Source organism: Schistocerca nitens, chromosome 12 (genome assembly GCF_023898315.1).
Source record: "Schistocerca nitens isolate TAMUIC-IGC-003100 chromosome 12, iqSchNite1.1, whole genome shotgun sequence".
Lineage (NCBI taxonomy): Eukaryota > Metazoa > Arthropoda > Insecta > Orthoptera > Acrididae > Schistocerca > Schistocerca nitens.
Window position 1 is genome coordinate 154,994,387 of NC_064625.1, and position 20,454 is coordinate 155,014,840.

A 20,454-nucleotide genomic window follows, 5' to 3' on the forward strand; every position below is an offset into this window, starting at 1 on the left:
AGCTTCTGGATGCCTCTGTAAGGGGAAATCAACGGGTCGGTCTGCAGTGAGCGAAGAAACGGTTGAACGCGTGCGAACAAGTTTCACGCGTAGCCCGCGGAAGTCGACGAATAAAGCAAGCAGGGAGCTAAACGTACCACAGCCGACGGTTTGGAAAATTTTACGGAAAAGGCTAAAGCAGAAGCCTTACCGTTTACAATTGCTACAAGCCCTGACACCCGATGACAGTCAAACGCTTTGAATTTTCGGCGCGGTTGCAACAGCTCATGGAAGAGGATGCGTTCAGTGCGAAACTTGTTTTCAGTGATGAAGCAACATTTTTTCTTAATGGTGAAGTGAACAGACACAATGTGCGAATCTGGGCGGCAGAGAATCCTCACGCATTCGTGCAGCAAATTCGCAATTCACCAAAAGTTAACGTGTTTTATGCAATCTCACGGTTTAAAGTTTACGGCCCCTTTTTCTTCTGCGAAAAAAACGTTACAGGACACGTGTATCTGGACATGCTGGAAAATTGGCTCGTGCCACAACTGGAGACCGACAGCGCCGACTTCATCTTTCAACAGGATGGTGCTCCACCGCACTTCCATCATGATGATGTTCGGCATTTCTGTAAACAGGAGATTGGAAAACCGATGGATCGGTCGTGGTGGAGATCATGATCAGCAATTCATGTCACGGCCTCCACACTCTCCCGACCTAACCCCATGCACTTTCTTTCTGTGGGGTTATGTGAAAGATTCCGTGTTTAAACCTCCTCTACCGAGAAACGTGCCAGAACTGCGAGGTCGCATCGACGATGCTTTCGAACTCATTGATGGGGACATGCTGCGCCGAGTGTGGGAGGAACTCGATTATCGACTTGATGTCTGCCGAATCACTAAAGGGGCACATGTCGAACATTTGTGAATGCCTAAAAAAGCTTTTTGAGTTTTTGTATGTGTGTGCAAAGCATTGTGAAAATATCTCAAATAATAAAGTTATTGTAGAGCTGTGAAATGACTTCAATCATTTGTAATAACCCTGTACAGTGTTTGTTCTCTTTGTTTTGAAAATAACACCTTTCTGCCAACCACGTGAAAAAATCATATCTATTTCTCCTGTATATTAAGTACATTGAGACATACCGACTTCTAATTTACAAATAAACATAGAGGTGTGTGAGGAAAGTAGATTGGCTGACGACACTGAGCAATCTGGCAATGCCGTGTTGTTCTGCTCGTGTAGGCCAGGGTGTTCATCCCTTCCAGATGCTCAGTTTGAGTTTCAGCTCCATGCAGCTATCTCGTGATTTTGAGAATTCCCTCAACGGAGTCACATTTTTGTCGTGTGTTACGAAAATGAAACAGCAGAATTTAGAGCGATGTTATGCAGTCAAGTTAAACATAAAACTTGGGAAATGCGAGTGTGATCTTTCAGAAGTTGAAACAGGCCTAAGGGGGACATTATTTATCAAAAGAACAAGATTTTTTTCTGGCACAAATCATTTTCGAAGGGTGAGAACGTGTCGAAGATGAACCTCGAACACACGTGCGCGCCCCCTGTTAGCGCTCGGTGAGTAGATTTTTTTATCTGTCCGTATACATTATAATGAGAGATAGTGTTAGATAGCAGCAAGGCCGTGGCCATGAAAGATGTGGTTCATAAGAGGTGATATCATCAGTGACGAGTAGGGATCCGGGAGGTAAAGGGGTGGGAATGGTGAAGTCAGTGCTTAGTATCTTTGATATTAGATGCTAGGCTCTGGGCAATTGTTGGAATTGTTTTGACAAGAGCAGAGATTCTTTTGCCAGGCATACAGTAATTGGCTACAATGGGCTATTGAAGATTGTTGGGTTTATGCATTTTACAAAGCATGTAGAAGCTGCCCCTACTTCTCACCACAGGTTTAAATTCATGTTGTTGTTGTTGTTGTTGTTGTTGTTGTTGTCTTCAGTCCTGAGACTGGTTTGATGAGCTCTCCGTGCTACTCTATCCTGTGCAAGCTTCATCATCTCCCAGTACCTACTGCAACCTACATCCTTCTGAATCTGCTTAGTGTATTCATCTCTTGGTCTCCGTCTACGATTTTTACCCTCCACGCTGCCCTCCAATACTAAATTGGTGATTTAAATCCATAGCAGTCAGAATGTGCTGGCTCTGCATCTCATATATTTTAAGAAATAAAATGATGGGCATCAGTTCCTCACTTTCAACATATGCCTTAAAACAAAAGGTATCAAATTTATAATGTGCATTACTATTGAATGAAACTATATGGTTCCAGAGACCTATCTAAGTCTGACATCTATGATGTATGTATTCAGACTGATATGACCAACGAAAATTTGTACGAAGGCTGGGATTCGAACCTGGGACTCGTGCTCACTAGGTAGATGTGCTGACTGCTACACCACCCTGGCACAGTGGCCTCGCACAACTGCACCGAGTACCCTAGCTCGCCTTCCTTCTCAGTCCAAATTCCCATTCACACCTCAGCCCATTTGATATTCCCCCTAAATTCAAACAACATTGCAGAGGCTCTCCAGCTGTTATTGGGGTAGCATCTTAGTATTAAATGAAACAAAGGATCCAGTCTGAAACCCAGTCATAGGTACTTTAATCAAATGAAACTATACGGTTACAGAGACTTTCTCAAGTCTCAAACGTCTATGACGACACTCGAAAAGGTGAAACTTCCTGGCAGATTAAAACTGTGTGCCGGACCGAGACTCGAACTCGGGACCTTTGCCTTTCGCGGGCAAGTGCTCTACCGACTGAGCTACCCGAGCACGACTCACGCCCCGTCCTCACAGCTTTACTTCTGCCAGTACCTCGTCCCGAGTTCGAGTCTCGGTCCGGCACACATTTTTAATATGCCGGGAAGTTTCGTATCATCGCGCACTCCGCTGCAGAGTGAAAATCTCATTCTAGTTACTTGAAAAGGTATTTGTAACCATATGTAATGTAATGTAATTGGATAGATAAAGAGATCTACTCACAAAGCTGTGACAGGAGAAATACACTCATAAAAGAAGATTGTACTCGTGCAAGTGTTCGGAGCCGGTGGCTCTTTCCTCTGGCAGAAGGTTTGAAGCGGAAGAGAGAGAGGTGAAGGAAAAGGATTGGAGAGGTTTAGGAAAAGGGGTAGAGTTCAGAAAAGTCACCCAGAATCCTCGGTCACAGGATGGGATGAGAAATTTCATTTGATTAAAGCACCTGTACCTAGGTGTCTGGCAGGCTCACCCGTTTTGTTTCACAGTGAGCTGCTATTCCAATACTGTTGGAGAGCCCCTTAGGGCATGCCAAATGGGCGGAGGCACGAATGGGAATCTACTTTGAGGAGTGAGGCGTGCTAGTGTTGTTTGTGCAGTTGTGCAAAGCCACTGTGCCGGGGTGGCATAGTGGTTAGCGCATCTGCCTAGAGAGCAGGAGATCGTAGTTGTAATCCCGGACTCTGTACAAATTTTCATTCACCATTTCAGTCTGAGTATATTGCATTACTATTATTGTTGTGCAACGAATATGTCTGTGCGGAGGGCTGGGAGGGTGGTGTGTATTGGGGGTTGATTACATGAAAAATGAAATAAAAAAAAAAAATACAGTCTCCAAACACCCACCCCATGGAAAAAGTAAAAAAAGGATCCTTACAGAAGGGTCCACGCATAGAGATGAAGTGTAACCGACGTTTTTTTGGGACCTAAGTGCTTCACCGTACTTAGCTCAACAACATTTGGATACGACAGCATCCACACACCTTTAATACTAGATGTTTAGAATTTTAGCTATCAGACAGAGATAAGGGGGAGAAACAAACATGCTCATTCGTACAACCACAACTTGTGCACATTTACCCACTGTCATAGCAGGCGAGCACATTTAACAATAAACTTTGTTTTCTAGCTGTCAAAGCCTCATAAATGTGGACTTTCCATTGTTCGATTTTGTCTGACAAGTACATATATTTGTGCCAATTCCTTGTCCATTGCCTCTATGCAGTACCTCTCCGTCTATTACTTGCTTTTTCTCTACATTCCCTGTCAGTAGCCAGTACGTGGCTTCTCTCCTTTGTATCTGGAGATCTGCACAGTGTGGTCCCAATATTACTAGTATGAATTGTACTGGGATTTCTACACACCCATAAGTTATAAAATTGCTTACTCTGTATTTCTTGCAGTAACTTTACCAGCTCTCATTGCCTCAGTTTTTGTGCCAAGATAGACGCTGGCCCCGAACAGAAGTATGAAGGTCATTCGGAAAGTAAAGAACGTTCTTTTCTACAGAAACTTCTGTTTATATAATTAAACAAAACAGTATTTTACATACAATTTGATACCCAAGCCACTTTTCAACATAGTCACTGAATTTAGGCAATTTTTATACCGTTTGACCAGCTTTTCTGTGCCTTCAGCATACTCAGTTGCTGCCTAGTTGTTGAACCACTGATTAACAGTTCCTTTAAATTCATCGCCTCTTCTGTAGCATTGTCCACTCAAAAAATCTCTCACTTTGGGGAATAGGTGATAATCACTTGGGGCTAAATCCAGACTGTATGGTGAATGTTGAAACATTTCCCACTGAAACTGCTGAAGAAAGTCTTGTGTCAATCATGTTGCATATGGATGTGCATTATTGTGAAGGAGGAGACTGCATTGGTTAGCATTCCACGCACTCATTGAAGCAGCTGACAATAGGCCACTGCATTTATGGTCCCACCTCAAGGCCTGTAGTTCATGAGCAGGACACGCTTCCGATCCCAAAACACCGTGCCCATAATCTTTCTGGTGCTCGACATTAGTTTTGCTTTTTTCGGTTTCATTGACAATTGCAAATGATGCCATTCCACTGATTGGAACTTTGTTTCTTGTGTGAAATGAGATATCAAAGTCTCATCACCAGTGACAATGTGATTTAAAAATGCATCACCATCCTTTTCATAGCGACTGACAAATGTCAATGTAACTGCCATTCATTTGTTTTTGTGTTTGTCTAACAGAATTCAAGAAACCCACTTGGCACACACATTTTTTATGGATCAGATCTGCACCGACAATCACTTGCAACACAGTTCTTGAACTGTCTGGAAAAATGAATGCAGTCTACTAATTGTGAAATGTCTGTCGTCTTACATTTTTATTTCAGTCCTTGCTTTGAGTCTGTCGGTCATCACTGAGGGCCAGCTCGAACAATATTTGTCGTGAAAATTCTTCTGTTTGCCATTAAGCATGACACACCTCTTCTGAACTGATGCTTACTTCATCACATTACCGTAAACCTTAGTTGATCCCGACTGACTGACTGGTTGATTCACCCACTCACTCACTCACTCACTCACTCTCCATTACCCAGTCCAAACTACTAAGGATAGAAATTTGAAATTTGCACAGGGTGTTGTTCTTATACTGTAGGTGACATTTAAGAGGGAATTTTGAAAATTCCACCTCTGATGTGGTGAAATGGGGGTGAAAGGGTTTTTGAAAGTTTTTGCTATTAAGGCAATTTTTAAGTTAGACCTACAAAAATTGGTATTTGATTTCTCGTCAGAAATAAAGAAACGCATGTTTCAGCATTTTTGGAAATTTAACCAAATGGGTGAAAATTTTTAAAAAATGAGTCACTGATAAAGAAGTAATAAAATATTTTAATGCTACATCTACAAAAATTGCTATTGGTCTTCTCTATTAAAATAAAAAAAAATGCATTTCACTGTTTTTGGAAATTCGACCACTAAGGGGGGTGAAATGTTTTATGACAATAATTCACTATGAAAGCATTTGAAAAGCTGTATCTTTGAAAATTGGTATTTGGCTTTTTGCTTGGAAATGAAAACATAAGTGTTTCACTGTTTTTGGAAATTAAACCCATAAAGGGTATAAATAGAGCCAGACTGATTCAGTGACTCATCATCTCCTGGCCCAAACCACCAACGATAGAAACTTGAAATTTGGAGAGGGTGTGGATCTTATGCTTTACACATTATTTTAGAAGGGATTGTTCGAAATTCCACTTCCAAGGGGGTGAAATAAGGGATGAAAGGCTTTTTGGAAAAGTCGCTACTAAGGCAGTTTTGAAGCTAGAAGTGTGAAAGTGGGGAAGTAGGTATTTAGTTTCTCAGTAAGAAATTAAAAATGTGTGTTTCAGCATGTTTGGAAATCTAACCACTAAAGGAGTAAAATAGTGGGTGAAAACTTATTTTGGAAAATAAATCATTATTAAAATACTACTAAAGCATTTTTAAAGCTACATCTATGAAAACAGGTATTTGGTTCTATGTTAGAAATTTAAAAAAATATGTGTTTTAGTGTTTTTAAGTTTCAATGGAAATATCACCACAAGAACTCAAAAGGCAGCATTAACAAAGATCTCAGACTCCACCCACAAGATGGACATTTTTGTCAGAAGTACATTCAGAAAAGGCTGTGCTTCTGTGGCCTTAATTAGTGCGAAAAGTTTAGATGATGTAGTAAAAAAAAATTGCAGACCATACAGTCTACACGAGTGAAGCAGTGTGCACCATAAGCAAGTCTGTCTGCAAATTTTGGTGGGCTGCGCTTTTTGTACGTTCAAAAAGCGGATGACACTGCACACCTCACACTTAGCGAGATTGTCAGTTTAGTCACATTTTAATGTCCCATAGCTAAACAGATGTAACTGTACTGGATCGTAGCTGCTGCCAAACTGAAGCGGATGAGTACCGAGGTCAGTGGTCGGTTGGTGGTGGTGGTGGTGGTGGTGGTGGTGGTGGTGGGGGGGGGGGGATGCGCCACATGCCGAAACAAAATGTTCTTTACTTTCTGAATGACCCCTGTATAAGCATGAAGACTACCTCAGAGTACTGTCAGATTGTGGTGGATGGATTTCTGTACTGAATGGTTGCAATAGAAAAATTTTATGCATATATTCTGAGGACTGAGTCTTAATATTTGACAATAACTCTTTGTTTCACAACATTGTGCTTGTAACATGTACAAGATGTTTTTCAGAATGGAGGAATGTCAGCTGTGAAATTAAACAGAAGTTAGAATATAGTTCACATTGTAGACTCGATGCCAAACACAAACTTATTACCATTTTTCCTCCAGATTGCAGGCTGCAGCCGAGTCTCGACTGTCAGAGCTGAAGGAGATGTCGGCCACGGGTCTGCAGTATGCCATCGAGAAGCACACCGTTCTCGATCTCAAGGTGGACTTCATGGCATCGTACATTCTCATCCCTTACAGTGGTACATACAGGGGGTGAGTGTTGCGACTGCCACATCCTTGTTGAGTAATGTTACAAATGCAGTACTAACAGCAGCAGCAATTGCTTTCTTTGTGTTTCGGCCCATAGACAGCAGACACAGATAAAAAAGGCATTGGAATCTCTCTGTGCTCAATTTCCTCTTTAACTCAGAAATAAGCCAGTAAAATTACCTGTAATTCTTGATTATTGTTATATTTGTAAAGGACATTCGTATGATATCTCATGCTGAATGGAACTGCCTGTCAATGCTTACCATATTTACTTGAATCTAAGCCGCACTTTTTTTCCGGTTTTTGTAATCCAAAAAACCGCCTGCGGCTTAGAATCGAGTGCAAAGTAAGTGGAAGTTCTGAAAAATGTTCGTAGGTGCCGCCACAACTAACTTCTGCCGTCGAATATATGTAGCGCTACACAGGCACGCTTTGCAGACACAAAGATAAATATTGGCGCAAAACCTTTTGCGCCAGTAAATAAATTAAAAAAAAAAAGTGGAAGAAGAGCTTTTTTCTCCGCCCAGAGTTTCGACCACTGCATTTTTATACATTATCCAATGAAGTAAATACAAATTCTGTGTTGTTCATCTTCGAAAGTAGCAGCATTTCAATGTACTACGAAAATCCGACTGGCAAGACTGTTTGGGATGTTTGTCAATATGACCAACTCTACGTTCTGAATTTTTTCCTACCTGTGAGAAGAGATGGTTGCTAATAGGAACTTTTATGAATTGTGAATCACATGCAGTATTCTCTTCACCATAAGAATAATACGAATATAAACATTTTGCCATGTATTCATTCATGTTTGCTGCTATCTCATTTAAATCCTGTCTGCCTAATAAACTACGAAACTAGTGAGAGACAACAGCAAACGCAGAAGAATATACATATCATGTCATGTTTATATTTGTATTATTCTTATGCCTAAAAGTGATAGTCCGAAATGAAGCACGGCAATTGACTAGATTTTTAAATCTAAGAGGACTCTAATTTCTGCCCAGAATGTAACATACTAAAGAGGCGTCTGCAAAGATTTTCAAACAGAGAAAAATTTTCGCTAAACTCTCATTCAGAACATCTTCTATCATATGCAGTCTATTATTTCGTTAATGTTGATCATTATCAAAGAAAGCATCAGTGTAAGTAACAACAAATAGCAGCCTCTTGCCATTGTTTCGCTAATAAGACGATTCCTCTTTTTTTTTAATTGTAAGCAGTGGTAGCGCGCACAAAAGCAAGCCATGCCGCAAGTGGCGACAAGTCGTAAACACTCATTATCAGAATGCAACAAACAATGCAGGACACAGTACAGTAATGCATTTTCAGCTTAAGAGTGACGTAAACACCTATAACAAAGAGAACGGCACTTATCAGATCAAAGAAAAATAAGCAATCAATTCAAACCACACGAAGCACATAAATATGGACGGAGCGCCTGACACATAGCAATGGCTACCTGGTAAAGCTTAACTGCTAAGCTTATGACTCGAACCAAACTACTCTAGCTGTATCGTCATTCATTTGACCTAAATTGTGTCTCATATTACAATGGACCAACTTTGTTTCGATTTGGAGGTGCGGCCTAAAACTTTTCTCTCCCCTTGAATTTCGAGTCTCAAATTTCAGGTGCGGCTTAGATTCGGGAAAATTTTTTTTTCCTTTATTTCGAGTCTCATTTTTCAGGTGCAGCTTAGATTTGAGTGCGGCTTAGATTCAAGTAAATATGGTATTTGCAATATGTTGGTGAATTCCTCCTCTCCCATCCTCTTCCCCCTGTATGATGGCTACATGCAGGTAAGAATATAGACTGCCACACCCCGTGTTTCCTCTGCTCCGTCCTTTTGCTCCCTCTTATTTGTCCTCGGCTCTTAACATCCTTGTATTTTCTTAAGAGAGTAAAATCCTTCCTATATCACTGACACATCCCACTTTGTAACAGTTTTCATCAAAAAGCGCAGAGAAATTATGCTCCAGCTCTGTAAATGGAAGTAAAGTGTGGCTCTAGTCCAATGATAATGGACAGAGCTGATTTGTGTACTGGAAAATTGGATTACAACCCAAAACATAGGCTATATGGAAGTAAAGTTCTGTGAGACAAAGCAAAAAAGTGTTTTTCTTAGTTTATGTGATATACAATGGTTCACCAAGAACCCCAGCTTAATTATTTAAAATTAATTGTAACTTTAAAGCATAATCTTAGAAAATAGTTCCCATTTATTGTAGCACTGTATTAGGGCTTTGCCTGCGTGTGTGTTCGACACGTATTGAATGCTCCTCCTCTATGCATCCACCTCTTCGTCCCTGTCCACTTTATTCTCCCACTTCTAATGCCTATCTTCTTCTCTCCCTCTCTTTGTCTTTCTCCTCCACCCCCTATTCTGGCTATGCCTTCCTGCACCTCCTTCCAACCAGATCCTACCACACTCCCACTGACCATATCCTGTCCCCCGCCTTCTAACTATATCCTCTTCCTCCTCCTCCTCCTCCTCCTCCTCCTCAACCTCAACCTCAACCTCTTTCTCAACTTCCACCTGCCTCATGTGTCCCCAATTCCTCCCTTCTCTGTCTATTACCTCATTTCCTCCTCTATGCATCTCGGCTATGTTCATTGGCACATGTTGTCCATTGCCACAACAATACCTTTCCACAGCCCTCGTGCAGGGCAGGCTACGCGTGACAAGTTTGAAAAATCATTTACTTTCCCCTGACGTACAGGCTGCTACGCAAAGTGGGCCGAGAAAGCAGGCCCATACTATTCCAACACAAAATGCCTGTCGTGAAGGACAGCCAACATGTCGGGGCCCAGAAAGCCTTTTCTTGCCCCTGACATATAGACTGCCCCACAAAGCAGGTTGATTTGGTAGGCCAATACAATTACCACACAACATGAATGTCGTACAGGGCAGTCAATATGCCAGGGGCTGGAAGAAACATGTTTTTACCTGTAATTTTGTTCCTATTGGAGCTAGGAGGTTAAAAGCATACAGTACTGATACTTACAAGGTCTGGTGTGTCTATGCCAAATTTAGTTAAAATCGGTCCAGGTGTTTGGCGCACGTGTGTGTGTGTGTGTGTGTGTGTGTGTGGGGGGGGGGGGGGGGGGGGCGCTCTCTCTCTCTCTCTCTCTCTCTCTCTCTCTCTCTCTGTCTGTGTACTGAGCGAAAATCCTAGTGTTTGTTTATTGGAGAAGTAATTATTACTTTTATTACTTTTTAATTGATTGACTATTTGAGTTATTTAGTTGGCAGTTATGAAACTTGAAACAGTTCATGTGGCCTGACTAAATTCTTTGTCATAGAAACGAAGACTTGCTGGTACTTGACCTGGGTAGCTTCACTATGGCGTCTATCACGCGGGACCCGTCATCCAAGCATACGGTTCAAGAGCTGCATTCCCAGGGCACAGCAGAGGAAGAAATAATGCAGGCCATCCTCTCGCAAAGCTACGACAAATTTAAAATAGAGCTGAAGGACGTGCAGGTAAAGCAGTGTTTCCTTTAATGTTAACAATAAATTGAGCAATCTGTCTGTTCGGCAATGATGTGGTGTTGTGGTCTTAACTCTGGAAGTAGGTTTTGTTGCAGCTCTCCATGGTAGTGTAATATGTACCTGTAGCTTCATCTCTGTATAACTGTTGCATCCTACATCCACTTGAAACTGCTTAATTGAGATACATTTCCCCCCTCACGAAAGTGACTATCTTTGACCCCTCAGGATGTGCGCTGTCGAACAATCCTTTCTTTTACTCCTATTGTGCTATTAACTTCTTATCTTCCCTATTCGTTGGTTTACTTAATCACTTATCCAAGGTACCCATCTGACCATCAGTCTTCTTTTGTAACACTAAATTTCAGAAGCTTCTGTTCCCTTCTTTGTAGATGCAGTTCTTTCATAGTAGGCTCTGTGGAATGGTCTGTTCAGTTACCAGGCAAATTCCAAAGGGCTTAAAAGTGGCGTTAGTGTCGTATGTTAGACCTACAGGGGTGGACAAAAATATGGAAACCAAAAAAACAAAACGCATTACCATGCCTAATGTTGTTGTTGTGGTCTTCAGTCCTAAGACTGGTTTGATGCAGCTCTCCATGCTACTCTATCCTGTGCAAGCTTCTTCATTCCCAAGTAACTACTGCAGCCTACATCCTTGTGAATCAGCTTAGTGTATTCATCTCTTGGTCACCCTCTACGATTTTTATCCTCCACGCTGCCCTCCAGCACTAAACTGGTGATCCCTTGATGCCTCAGAACATGTCCTACCAACCGATCCCTTCTTCTAGTCAAGTTGTGCCACAAACTCTTCCTCAATTCTATTCAATACCCCCTCATCAGTTATGTGATCCACCCACCTTATCTTCAGCATTCTTCTGTAGCACCACATTTCGAAAGCTTCTATTCTCCTCCTGTCCGAACTATTTATCGTCCATGTTTCACTTCCATACATTGCTACACTCCATACAAATACTTTCAGAAACGACTTCCTGACACTTAAATCTATACTCGATGTTAACAAATTTCTCTTCTTCAGAAATGCTTTCCTTCTAATTGCCAGTCTACATTTTATATCCTCTCTACTTCGACCATCGTCAGTTATTTTGCTCCCCAAATAGCAAAACTCCTTTACTACTTTAAGTGTCTCATTTCCTAATCTAATCCCCTCAGCATCATCCGACTTAATTCGACTACATTCCATTATCCTCATTTTAGTTTTGTTGATGTTAATCTGATATCCTTCTTTCAAGACACTGTCCATTCCGTTCAACTGCTCTTCCAAGTCCTTTGCTGTCTCTGACAGAATTACAATGTCATCGGCGAACCTCAAAGTTTTTATTTCTTCTCCATGGATTTTAATTCGTACTGTGAATTTTTCTTTTGTTTCTTTTACTGCTTGCTCAATATACAGATTGAATAACATCGGGGAGAGGCTACAACCCTGTCTCATTCCCTTCCCAACCACTGCTTCCCTTTCATGCCCCTCGACTCTTAAAACTGCCATCTGGTTTCTTTACAAATTGTAAATAGCCTTTCGATCCCTGTATTTTACCCCTGCCACCTTCATTATTTGAAAGAGAGTATTCCAGTCAACATTGTCAAAAGCATTCTCCAATCTAGCATTTGTAGACCATGCCTAATACAGTGTAGGAAAACTGGTGGCATTCAAAACATCTTCCAGTTGTCTCAGAATGGATAAATACAGTCCTCTGTGATTTTCAAGCTGTCTTACACCATTCCTCCTGTAAAATAGTGACAAGTCAGGTGATGATGGCAGAGGTGGATAGCAATTGTGTGCCCTTCTCTCCAAAGCAGACCACAAAGTCTCGGTAATATTCAAATCGTGTATCTGTGATGGCCGTGGATATGCAACAATTCATCACTGTGCTCACAAAACCAGTCCTGGGCAATTCGAGCTGTGTGAACAGGGGCTCTGTCGTCTTGGAACACATCATCACCATTGTGGAGCAAATATTGTAGCATCAGGTGGGCCTGTTCACCCAAAATGGTCACACAATCCTTGGCAGTGATGCAGTCTTATAATCATGGGGCCCATGGAATACCATGATATGGCTGCCTGAATGTCACCAAATCCCTGCCATGTTTCACTCTTGGGTTGTAAACTTTTGCACAAGTTCGAAACATTGTGGAACAAGACTCATCCATACAAATGACATTCTTCCATTGCCCCATAGTCCATGTTTTATGGTTCTGGTATCTTGCTTTTCTGCTGTGGCTATTTGCATTATTGGTGAGTGGTGGCGAATTACAGCTCACCCTGCAGTTCCTTACTTTTGGAATTCCCTTCATGTTGTTTTGCTGCTGACAAGGTTTGTAAGTGTGACATTCAGCTCTGCAGATTGCAGCTGTCGTCTTTTTATTTTTCATCAGAATTCTCTTCAGTGACCATCCGTCATGATCATTCAACCCACACTTTTGTTCGTATTGTGACTTAACAGATGATGTTTATCCTCTTTCCCTCTATACAGTATATAGGGTGTTACAAAAAGGTATGGCCAAACTTTCAAGAAACATTCCTAACACACACAGAAAGAAAATATGTTATGTGGACATGTGTCCGGAAATGCTTACTTTCCATGTTTGACCTCATTTTATTACGTCTCTTCAAATCACATTAATCATGGATTGGAAACACACAGCAACAGAACATACCAGCGTGACTTCAAACACTTTGTTACAGGAAATGTTCAAAATGTCCTCCATTAGTGAGGATACGTGCATCCACCCTCCGTCGCATGGAATCCCTGATGCGTTGATGCAGCCCTGGAGAATGGCGTATTGTATCACAGCCGTCCACAATACGAGCACAAAGAGTCTCTACATTTGGTACCGGGGTTGCATAGACAAGAGCTTTCAAATGCCCCTATAAATGAAAGTCAAGAGGGTTGAGGTCAGGAGAGCGTGGAGGCCACGGAATTGGTCCGCCTCTACCAATCCATCGGTCACCGAATCTGTTGTTGAGAAGCGTACGAACACTTCGACCGAAATGTGCGGGAGCTCCATCGTGCATGAACCACATGTTGTGTCGTACTTGTAAAGGCACATGTTCTAGCAGCACAGGTAGAGTATCCCATATGAAATCATGATAACGTGCTCCATTGAGTGTAGGTGGAAGAACATGGGACCCAATTGAGACATCACCAACAATGCCTGCCCAAACGTTCACAAAATGTGTTGATGACGTGATTGCACAATTGCGTGCGGATTCTCGTCATCCCACACATGGTGATTGTGAGAATTTACAATTTGATCACGTTGGAATGAAGCCTCGTCCGTAAAGAGAACATTTGCACTGAAATGAGGATTGACACATTGTTGGATGAACCATTGGCAGAAGTGTACCCTTGGAGGCCAATCAGCTGCTGATAGTGCCTGCACATGCTGTACATGGTACGGAAACAACTGCTTCTCCCGTAGCACTCTCCATACAGTGACGTGGTCAACTTTACCTTGTACAGCAGCAACTTCTCTGACGCTGACAGGGTTATCATCAACTGCACGAAGAATTGCCTCGTCCATTGCAGGTGTCCTCGTCGTTCTAGGTCTTCCCCAGTCGCGAGTCATAGGCTGGAATTTTCCGTGCTCCCTAAGATGTCGATCAATTGCTTCGAACGTCTTCCTGTCTGGACACCTTCGTTCTGGAAATCTGTCTCAATACAAACGTGCCGCACCACGGCTATTGCCCCGTGCTAATCCATACATCAAATGGGCATCTGCCAACTCCGCATTTGTAAACATTGCACTGACTGCAAAACAACATTCGTGATGAACAGTAACCTGTTGATGCTACGTACTGATGTGCTTGATGCTAGTACTGTAGAGCAGTGAGTTGAATGTCAACACAAGCACCGAAGTCAACATTACCTTCCTTCAATTGGGCCAACTGGCGGTGAATGGAGGCAGTACAGTACATACTAACGAAACTAAAATGAGCTCTAACATGGAAATTAAGTGTTTCCGGACACATGTCCACATAACATCTTTTCTTTTTGTGTGAGGATCGTTTCCTGAAAGTTTGGCCGCACCTTTTTGTAACACCCTGTATATCTTTGATGCAGTGCTGCTTGAAATACCAATCACTTCGGCTCACTTGATTACGGAAGCACTTGCCAAATGAGCATCAACATTTTGTTCACTTTCAGAGTAATGTGGCTCTGATGTAATGCACTCACAACTACACAGAACGTTATTCTGACCATGACTGACACTTGAATCGTATCGAGAATATTGCACGGGTGCTGTTTCTCATCAGATGAAACAGCAGAACTTGTAGTCTTGTTAAGCATCCACTTTTATGTTCAAGCATGCATTTTTCATGGGGTTTCCATATTTTTTTCAATCCTTGTAAGTAGTATACAGTGCACTCAAGAAGATACCCTCAAGATTAAATATTCAAGCAGTAGAGGGAGAATATTTGACTGCGGGAGAGGTAACAAATTTTTGTGCAACTTTATTGGAATGAACACTGATAGACTGAACTAAATATTCTTGAATGCCTCCCGAGTGAAAGTGGCTGCTTGAGATTCGGATGTATGCTTCAGGGGTACGTTATCTGGGACACTCCTAAATTCAAAATTCTACTACAAAATATCATTTAATTATCGTAAGACCATTTTGTAAAACCTGGATAAATTACATAGGAAAAATATTTACAGTGGGAAGATAAATAGCTTTTTAGAAACAGAGGAAAGGAAGTGAATTAGCTAATAAAGTTAATTTGTGCTGCTGAATTGTGCCTCATACAGAAAAATAAATCACAAAAATATTCATTAACAGTTTGTGATATTTATACGTGCAAAAATCCATTTTTTCCCTTAAATAAAAAGCTGTACACAATGCATAGTTGTGAAATTTTATTTGTGTATCAGCATGATCTGCAATGAGTATCCTTTATTAATTAGGAGAAAAGTTTCCTTTCTTTGCACAAGGGAAAAACTTGAAATTTTCAGTATAAAAATAAGCTACTGTTTGAAGGTGGGATTAAGCCCAAAACAAGTTGAAATTGCTTTTAATAGAATTTCTTACTATTATTTCTGCTTCTACGTTTACACTGTGCAACCCATCCATACTGTGTTGTAGTTGGTACCTTGTGTATCACAACTATTTAGTCACCTTTTCTTTTATTTACAAGGAAACTTTGGTGAGCACAATCATTGGTAAGCTTCTGTAAAATATCAGAGATCTCTAAATTTACTGTTATGTTTATTTTTTGATATATGTGTGGGATCAAGTGAAATTTTGGTTCAGTTTTCGTACAATGTAGATTTTCAGAGTTTTAACAGTACAGCCTTATGCTACACAACACCTCTTGTGGCATTCGTTACTGAACTTGGTCTAACATCTGTGTGAGGCTGTCATGCTGACTGAACAAGCTGGTGACAAAATTTGGAACAATTATCTGAGCCTTCCGTATCTTGTCTGATCTCTTACACTCTAAAAGGGCTTAGGTTGATAAGCAATATTTGAGAAGTGGTTGTGGTGTTCCCAGGTGTTTGGTGTATGGTTTCTGTTAGTTAAATTATTAGCTGAATTTTCTTTGAAATCGCTGCCAGTGCAGGCTTCTACTCTCAATTTGAGGAACATCAAAGGCAGTCCTGCTTTTTTCCAGCAGGATGAAGCTATGTACCAATGTCTCCTCAGTTACTGCCTCGTTTTATGTAGCTTTTATAAAAGAATGCAATGGACCCACAATGTGGTATGGTATCGGTGTTAAATTTCCTGTGTGCAATATGTAACCCTCTTATATTTGGTGTTAAAATTATCTTTGATTACATTCCATGATATTTGCTGAGGGGGGACCTGCTTTTCAGTGCCTCCTAGCAACTTAACAGGACTACTACTCCTGAGGCCTGGTTAGGTGCTGAAAGAGAGCATTAATTGTCTTCTGCGCTATTTGAATGTCATAAACAACTGTGCTTTAAACCTTTCTTTTGCAACAACACTGTCATTTACTACACAGTCTCGTATACTAAGTGGGTTGACATGTTGTCTGAAACATATGTAGCGTGGACAGGATCAAGACTAGAACTATATCTTAACACAAGCCAATTGGAAAGACAGTCCATATGTCATGTTGCCCAGTGTGTGTTCATCGGAGGTGAGGGTATCATCTTTTGGATAGGGTGGATAGCAATGCGTGGCTATTTGCTGATGATGCTGTGGTGTACAGGAAGGTGTCGTCGTTGAGTGACTGTAGGAGGATACAAGATGACTTGGACAGGATTTGTGATTGGTGTAAAAAATGGCAGCTAACTCTAAATATAGATAAATGTAAATTAATGCAGATGAATAGGAAAAAGAATCCCGTAATGTTTGAATACTCCATTAGTAGTGTAGCGCTCGACACAGTCACGTTGATTAAATATTTGGACGTAACATTGCAGAGCGATATGAAGTGAAGTGAGACAAGCATGTAATGGCAGTCGTGGGGAAGGCGGATAATCGTCTTCGGTTCATTGGTAGAATTTTGGGAAGATGTGGTTCATCTGTAAAGGAGACTGCTTATAAAACACTAATGCGACCTATTCTCGAGTACTGCTCGTGCGTTTGGGATCCCTATCAGTTCGGATTGAGGGAGGACATAGAAGCAATTCAGAGGTGGGCTGCTAGATTTGTTACTGGTAAGTTTGATCATCACGCGAGTGTTACGGAAATGCTTCAGGAACTCGGGTGGGAGTCTCTAGAGGAAAGGAGGCGTTCTTTTCATGAATCGCTACTGAGGAAATTTAGAGGAAATTTAGAGAACCAACATTTGAGGCTGATTGCAGTACAATTTTACTGCCGTCAACTTACATTTCATGGAAAGACCACAAAGATAAGAGAGATTAGGGCTCGTACATAGGCAGTCATTTTTCCCTCGTACTGTTTGGGAGTGGAACAGGGAGAGAGAATGCTAGTTGTGGTACGAGGTACCCTCCGCCACACACCGTATGGTGGATTGCGGAGAATGTATGTAGGTATAGATGTAGATGTAGCCATGACCTTCCTCCTTTGTTTTTCATCCTTGCCTTCTAAACACCTTCAAAGTGTGACACTTAGGAACAAGTGGGCCCACAGAGCAGTAGACACACTCACTCAACATTCTGCATTGTAAAGTGATGGGTTCGAGCCATTCTCCTATCTGCACATATCGTAATAATACCTCCCACACTGGAAAGTTCTTACTACTAAACTTCATGAACATCATTTATTGTTGGGGTAGGTTGGAACTGGGACGTGCCATCCTAAAAATGTCATGCCAAATCCCGTTACACTTCAACAGCTATGCAACCATGTCATTTGCTGGACTTGTCTGCTTTTGATTTTTATCTGTAGGGATATTTAAAAGGAAAAATTTTCAAAAATAACATATGCAAAGTTACTGAAACAGTCAGTCTTACAGTTATGCAAAAATGGATAGTATTGTAGGGTGAGCATTTTCAACTGTATGTTAGAATTTTTGAAAGTATTTTCTGATTTAAACAGTTTTCTACAGAGTGTTTCACAATGTTTTGACAATTTTAAATTTGAATAACACATGCTAAAAACAAGATACAGCGATGGTGGCACTGTCGGTTAGTCGTGTGGAATGTCAAGTTTTATCCTGTATACAGGTAAATAGTCAAGTCATACTGGTTGAAGCAATTGTGTGTTTATGGTGGAGTGCTATTTTTGCTAAGGGAAATCTGTCGTGCGCGTGAAATGTGCCAATCCTAAGCATTTCAAGATTAAGTTGGGAAATCAAATTCCTGGTCACGGAACAATATTGAATTGGGTGAGACGCTTCCACAAAACTGCCAGCGCATTGAATTGAAAGTTGACCAGACCTTGCAAAACTGTCGGAACTCCAGAGAACATTGAATGTTGGTGTAGTCATTTACAGACAAGTCATTCGTTACGAAAATGTGCCCAAACGCTGAACATTTTACTGGTGTTCACTCGTCGCACAATCTGGTGTGATCTATGTTATCATCCGCACAATTAATGATGAAATTTCCAGGATTCCTCCAGTTGTTACGAAAGATGTGTTCAAAAACTGAGTGAAATGCCTCGAGTATTGTGTAGCTAGGAATGGTTGTCATTTGTCTGATGAAGTATTTCATAAGAATATAATAGAGGGAAACATTCCACGTGGGAAAAATATATATAAAAAACAAAGATGCTGTAACTTACCAAACGAGAAAGCGCTGGTATGGTGATACACAATTAAAAAACAGTGTTTGTGTGTTTTTTTAATTGTCTATCAACATATCAGCGTTTTCTTGTTTGGGAAGTATCTCATAAGTTAACTTAAATCAGTATTGTACCTTTTGTAAAATGTCAGCTTTGTTTCACAATTAGCTTGTCTGGTACTCAAATTTGAAATTGTCCAAACATTGTGAATCGTGCTATATAACTGACTCTGATAGTGTTGATACTGGGCTGCTTTTAACGTGTATGTTCCGTGTAATGCTTACACACTGAAGTATAGCCTCATTTCCATCTGCGGTTTCAGATACTGGTGGCACTGGCAGGTGAACCGTGGAAAGACGTCATAGACAAAAACAACAAGAGCTCGGTGATGCACTTGCTGCACCCGACGACACTGCAGGTGAACCTGGACAAGTGCCTCATCACCGACGACCCGCGGCTGCCCAAGCTCAAAGTCTCGGCCCAGCTGCCCAGCGTCTCACTCAACGTGACAGGTAATGGCTGCGCTCGTGGACCGGATAGGCAACAAAGTAGAGTGACAATAAGTTAACTAAAAATCTGTGGGAGAGTTCTTGTAGAATGTAAATACTGTCGGGTTAAAGGAGACCACTCGCTGAAAAGCAGAGGCACCGAGTTGTCGGTAGGCAGAAACAAAAGAAGGAAAACGTGCTAGCTTCCGAAGCTATTTTTTGACAAGCTAGAGTACACACGCATGCGCACTCATCTATGCTCCTACATGCTGCCAGTTAGACTGACAGTGCCATTGCTATAGCAGAGGAAGTCAGTATAAAGTAAAACCTGTCCTCCTCATTCTGTCCAGTAAGTCTCTCTCGACACGCAGTTCTATGTGACTCCCGAAATCTACCCCTTTTCCTAAACCTCTCCAGTACTTTACCTTCATCCCTCTTCCTTCCCTTTCTCCCAGATGAAGGAGCCACTGGCTCCAAAAGCTTGCATAAGTATAACGTTCTTTTAAATGGGTGTTCTGCTGCCATTTGGTGAGTACATTTTTTTTAGTAACAGTACAAAGGCATGGATATTTGTAGGGAAATATACATTGTTGGCTGGAATAGCTGTGGCCCGTATGCGGGGTTGAACATTAATAAAACTAACAAACTGCAGGGATGAATTCTTGACTGTAAATGGAGGAAAAACATCGTTTGAATGTGTGTGCAGAAATGCAACATTGCCACGGTAGACGGTGCTGACGAGCGAAAGTTGGTCTGACCACGTGCCGTGTGTTCCTTGTGTATTGCAGGCTGTGTGAACGATGCAGCATCCTGTGAGCAGCAGGGTGGTCCTGTATTCGTGTCAGAAATGAGCCGAGGTGGTATTTGTGTATGGCCGAGCAGACTGAAGCGGTCGAGAGGCGGTGTGTCGTGTAGAACCTGGTCCTCCAAATCTGTTGTATGCACAGTCCGGCAACTTCCCTGCACGTTCATCTGTCTAAAAGGACCCGTGATCACACAGATAACCAGAAAGGTCTCGAAATGTTGTGTGATGTGTCTGTGAGGGTACTTCTTTTGGTATAACCGTACTGCCCCAGATTGTTTCCATCTGCT

General features: G+C 41.5%; 1 protein-coding gene across 1 annotated transcript in view; it reads left to right on the forward strand.

Annotated features, from left to right (window-relative positions):
- The window catches only part of LOC126215376 (intermembrane lipid transfer protein Vps13), a 442,186-nt gene that overhangs the window by 53,594 nt on the left and 368,138 nt on the right, over positions 1–20,454 (forward strand). Inside the window, exons 13-15 of the mRNA XM_049942070.1 lie at positions 7,062–7,214; positions 10,516–10,696; positions 19,197–19,386. Of these exons, the coding sequence (XP_049798027.1) occupies positions 7,062–7,214; positions 10,516–10,696; positions 19,197–19,386 (524 nt within the window). The remainder of the gene's footprint in view (positions 1–7,061; positions 7,215–10,515; positions 10,697–19,196; positions 19,387–20,454) is intronic.